Source organism: Ruditapes philippinarum, unplaced genomic scaffold (genome assembly GCF_026571515.1).
Source record: "Ruditapes philippinarum isolate M1 unplaced genomic scaffold, ASM2657151v2 ctg10979_1_1_1_1, whole genome shotgun sequence".
NCBI classification, from domain to species: domain Eukaryota; kingdom Metazoa; phylum Mollusca; class Bivalvia; order Venerida; family Veneridae; genus Ruditapes; species Ruditapes philippinarum.
The window spans coordinates 1-5,606 of record NW_026858581.1 but is presented as its reverse complement, the minus strand read 5'-3'; the positions used below and the strand labels follow the sequence as shown (position 1 = coordinate 5,606).

General features: G+C 34.1%; 1 protein-coding gene across 1 annotated transcript; it reads right to left on the bottom strand.

The window, feature by feature from the left end:
- Window positions 1-593: 593 nt before the first annotated feature.
- Window positions 594-3,155, bottom strand: LOC132753654 (uncharacterized). The gene is made up of 2 exons (XM_060744147.1): window positions 2,783-3,155; window positions 594-2,354 (listed from the first exon to the last, which is right to left on the bottom strand). The coding sequence occupies exons 1-2, from the start codon at window positions 3,112-3,114 to the stop codon at window positions 1,013-1,015; spliced, it is 1,674 nt and encodes a 557-aa protein (XP_060600130.1). The 5' UTR covers window positions 3,115-3,155; the 3' UTR covers window positions 594-1,012.
- Between the last annotated feature and the right edge of the window lie 2,451 nt (window positions 3,156-5,606).

Below are 5,606 nucleotides of genomic sequence, written 5' to 3'. Positions count from 1 at the left end.
ATAGCCCTCCCCGACACCGCCTGATGACTAAAGTTAGGTTTTAAAGTTTGTCAAGAATGGGCGAGAATAAGTGTGTAAATTAGTCTCCTTTATTGATTCCTGATGGCTCTAACGTATTCAGTCGGCAGATCCAGTATGTCTCGCGTGATTTCCGTGTTATATCTGACCACTTTGTGTTATGTTCAATACAACAGAGGGACATGTCTTTAAAACTGTGTCCCTCAAGGTGAAAATGTTCAGCAACTGGGGATCTGTTAAATTTTCGCGTTTTCCAGTCAGAGCGGTGTAAGTTCATTCGTTTATTTAATGGAAGTTTGGTTTCACCGACGTATTGTTTGTTACACACTTTGCAAGAAATAAGATAAATAACGTTAGCCGTTTTACAATTCATTATGTCTTTGAGAGATGTTTTGGCGCCTATTTTTAAAGAGAATATTTTTGTAAGGAGCATGACAGCACAGGTTTATATGTATATGTGTATATATATATATATATATACATATATATTTGAAAGAAAGAAAGACATGAGCGAGAAATAATACATAGCACGAAATAATACATAGCACGAAAAATCGGCACGCCGCAGCCGGGACTCGAACCACGGGTCTCTGGATTGCCGGTCCGGTATGCTAACCACTACACCACACTACTATCCAGGAAATTGAGACAATTCGATAATTATACTTAACAACTTGCAACATTACATCATAAAAAGGTTACCATGTTTATTCGTGAAGAGAGACGTAGTGTCTAGTGTCCGTAACTTCATAAGATATTACAACGCTAGTGTATAAGCTCTAACCGTCCTATTTTATAAACATATGTTCTTCTATTCAGCAAATTAATCTTAAAGACATGCAATACCCTCTAAGAAAAGTATTTTCATTTTATCACAACAAACATCACCATACATGGATTCAATTAAATTTAATTCACACATAATATATACAAAAATATGAGAATCGTAACAGTACAGTGATATATGCTCCTCCTACTTTTAATGTCAAATATATCATGTATAATAAACTATGATCTTATCCGGATCACATGCAACAATTAAACAGCTTTTCTTGTCATCATACAACAATGATGTTAGATTAACCAGACCAGCATCTTTAACCACCAATTCTCCCAGACATTTACTATCTCTATCAAACATCATGATGTTGTTTGAGCTATACCCAGAAATAAACACGGTTCCGTTGTTGGCTACACATACACCACGTGTCCAGACAAGCCTTTTATCTCTCAGTTCTCTCTTCACCGTCATATCTCTGTTCAGACAGACAGCACCATCACTATAATCTGTTACAATAACAGTATCTCCGCTGACAGCCATTTGCTGTTGAGATGATTTAAATATGTGTTGACCATTGACAGTATATCTGACAGACGACTTTATCAATGTGCCAGTCATATTGTATGCATTTACACCATTTCCATCAGATACCCACAATTCTCCATCACAATATGTCATTCCCCAGTAACCTCCACATGTAACAGATATATCTCTCGCCTTAGATAATGAGCTTCCTACTGATATAAACCAAACTTTGTTGTTGTGCAGTTTCACAGCGACCTCAGTATTACCAGTACAACAGATACCTGTGGGATATGATTCTAGATCCAAACAATCATTAATGTCATAATTCACATCAAGCCTCTTTAGCTTCATATTATTTCTATCAGCCAGTATGATTGTACCGTCTGCAAGTTGACATATATCACTGATGTAGCATTGATAACGGTCATTTTTCATTCTGATATTAATCTTCTGTGAAATTACTTTATACAACTTTAATGCTACCTGACTGTTGTTTTCTGTTGTCTTCTGAACAGACCCTAAAGATGTTGACGCAATGATTAAAGATTTTAATTTCGTATTTTCCGTAAAGCGCAAAAACTGACAACCTTTAGCCTCGCTTTGTTTAAAAACTTTCAAAGCATTGTTTACAGTCTGTTGTACCAGTTTTGTCTGTACAAATTGTTGCCTTATATTCATACTGTCGGCTGTCTGTAACTGGTTGTTTGCTTGCTCAATTTCTTGTTTTACTTTGCTAATCTGAGAAACATTTGTCTCAATCTCATCTTTGACCAACGAAAAGTCTGAATACAGAGCTTCCAATGCTTTATGCTTCAGCTTACGGATATGTTTAAAGAATTCCTGCTCAATCCCCTCTATCTGAGAAATAATTTCGTTTCTTTGCTTCTCAAGGCTACTGATGTTCGTCTGCAATTTCTGGTCAGTGTCATCTAAACGCTCTTGAATAGTTTTCATGTCCGTCTTGAGTCGCTCAATTTCTTGTATCTGATGTGAAGACACGTCTTCTAAATTTGACACTCCATTGCAGGATCTGAATTAAACAAAATGTCATATTCATAAATGTCATTACTTTTTAATTGATTTTCATATAGTAATTTAATGTTTGTTTTGAATTTCTTTAACGTTGACTGTAAAGTTCTTTCTTTGAAAAGATGGGCATCTCGGAATTCATGAAATTCTGGAAAAATTGAGATATCTCGAGAGCAATATAACAAAGCATAAAAGTAAAAATTTCAGGTTCGATTTGCATCCGTTATTGTCCTGGCGATCGTTATCTTTTCTAACTTTTATTACATTTTAATTTATTATATTTCAATGCTCAAAGCACTTTTTGTTTAATTATCAAGGCATTGGTCCGACGTATAAAAAATATGCCCTGTATGATTTCCTTGATTCATATATTTCTATTAATAGCATAGTGGTAGAGCCCCAAAAAGATAATAAAATATATCAACAAACCTGTGATTATCAATAATACATTTCATACAATAGACCATGTCATGTGCTCCACAGTACATTTCAATGTCACGATCTGGATGGTAACGACATTTTGTAACCATGGTTACCGCAGTACCATTTGTTGACGCATCACAATTTACTAACGTATGTGACCGTGTAGCTTTTTGTCGACCATGATGTCGTGTGCATGATGTACACAGATATTCCTCACATACAGGGCAATACTTTACAGCTTCTTCTCTGACATCATCTTCCCCACAAGGTGAACACGTGTACTCGAAATCAGCATCTGAGCCATCTTTTATTGAAGTCAAATTTCGACCCTCAGCCATGTTATATTGTCGTTCTCACTTCTGTAATATAGGAAGAGAATAAAATGTGCTTATAAATTTAGCTTTCATGTGCACCGGTTATGAACACATGTAAATTAAACGTGGTCGGTGGAAAATCATTTTCTTTGCTTATATAGATAGGTTTTTGAGGATGTAAGTTACGGAAGTACTACATTAAAGTACAATCTGTGAATTGATGACTTTATAATTTAGATTGGAGTATCTACTTTGATATATTTTGATATATTTTTGAAGTTGTATCATAGCGCTATCAGTTCGCTGTTTTGAAAAAGTATACTGCACAGAGAAAGTAACGCGATTATGAAAGGTGAAGTAAAGAAAGTGGCGGAGATTAAAAGTTCTGAAACCCCAAATAATAATAATAATAATAATAATTTTATTCGGTAAAAGTGTACATGACATGGCAATGACATAATGATGCATAATGATACAATACATATAACAATAATCAAAATATTAAAGAGACTAGAAATATCACATGACATAAGTATACGACAAGATATAAATATATGAGCCATGTAGTGCCCACCAATACCAGGGATAACACAAAAAAGAGGAAAGGATTCCTCTTATTTCCATTGTGGTCCCTGATATTGGAGGCATGACACAGAAAGTCATGTTAATTTGTATGAAATTGAAATTAATTCTTTTACTAATAAGACATAAATTGCAATAATTTAGTTGAGATCACAATATATCACAGTCCAAGTTTGTATCACATTAAAATCACAGTTCAAGTTTGTATCACATCAATAATCATGAAATAGTGCATCACAGAAATTGTCAGTCAAACTGTAAAAATTTAATAAAAATATTATATAACGTTAAATGTGCAAGCTAAAAATGGGTAAATTACTAAAGGACACAACATATGTGTGTTGTGCTTAAACTTAAGAATAAGTAAAATCTGGGACTCTATTAAGACTATTAAAAGATTCAAATACTTTTGAAAAATAAACTAAAATTAACTGGCCATTAAATGGGCTTTGATGGCATGCTTGAAGGTGTGGGAAGATTGAATATCTCTAAGATTTTGAGGAAGGCCGTTCCATAGTGAAATACCATTAAAAGCAAAAGATTTTCTACCAAAGCTTCCAACCTTTGGTAAAGAAAATCGTCCTGTGTCACTAAAAGAATAGCTTACACAGGAATCTGATGTTGAAAGTGCAGACACTCTAGACCTGGTACAGCGGTCATGGACCTGATTAAGGGGTACAAAATGCTCCTTAAGGTATTTTTTAAATAGAAGAGGGAGAGGTGAGACTTTAAGCCTAGGTGTAGATTCTCCCCCGGTCACATCCAGTAAGCCTGGTAAAAAGAAAGTGAATACAGGTCAGAGTCAACAAAGTTTGATTGATATTCTTCAAGCTACTGAGCAGGACAAAACGCAGTTCGACGTTAATGATGTTTAAAAAGAAATAAAACTTATGAACACTAAACTTTTAAAAATGGATAATGCTATTTCAAGTATGAATGATAAGTTCAGTGAAGTGATGATGAAAAATGACTCCGAGATTAAAAACACTTTTAAAGATCTTTTTATTGAAATGAAAGAAGAGCTATTGAAATCTGTCTATAAGAGAATAGATGTGCTAGAAAGTAAGCTGTTTGACAAAGAAATTGAAAATAATCAGTTAAATAGTAATATGAAAGCATTAGAATCAGAGTTTGAATTGCTGAAGAATGAAAATGCTTAGTTAAAAAAATTGATTGAAAGAAACTATGCCAATAGACTAGAGAAAAAATGAGATGGAGCAGTGTAGCAGAAGGAATAACATTTTGATAAATGGAATTAAAGATACTGATCCAAATGAAGTGACTAAAACAACGGCTGAGAAGGTAATTAATGTACTCAATCAACAGAAGATAACAGATGGTCTCTCCATGGCTGACCTTGACATTGCTCATTGCTTGACATACTTCCCAATAGGAAAGGATCAAATAGGGACATTACTGTTCGGTTCATGTCTAGAAATATGAAAGAGGATATTCTCAGAAATCTGAGACACCTTAAAGGTACTGGGTTCTTTATTAATGAAGACCTAACATTACTGAACCATAGAGTTTTAATGAGCATTAAGAAAAAAAGAGAAGACCTTGTGGCTGATGTATGGACAAAAAAAACGGAAAAATCCTTTTTAAGGATAAAATGGATAAGATCCATCATGTACAGTACGGAGATTATAAGAAATGGCTCGATCTACCTTGGCCAGTATAAACATTTTTGGACGCGCTATCTTTTTCGCTAACTATATTATAATGTTTTTTCTTTTTCCGCACAATTGAGCAACGCATTGTGTATTGATGGACAGTGGTTTATGGTGCATTATTGATAGTAAACGCACTTGACTTCAGACAGTTTTAGAGCGATGTTAACTCAGTGATCATATTCTTTTGCTGTTGAATAAATGAATAGTTAGTATATTATTTTTGAAATATTGAAATAAAATACCTACTTACAAAGTGTACTA

Bases quoted from the DNA above. Each gene is read 5' to 3' on its own strand.
- LOC132753654 (XM_060744147.1), bottom strand. From the start codon at position 3,114: ATGGCTGAGGGTCGAAATTTGACTTCAATAAAAGATGGCTCAGATGCT. The intron at 2,355-2,782 runs GTTTGTTGATAT...TGTTTAATTCAG, and splicing joins TGTATTATTGATAATCACAG to ATCCTGCAATGGAGTGTCAA.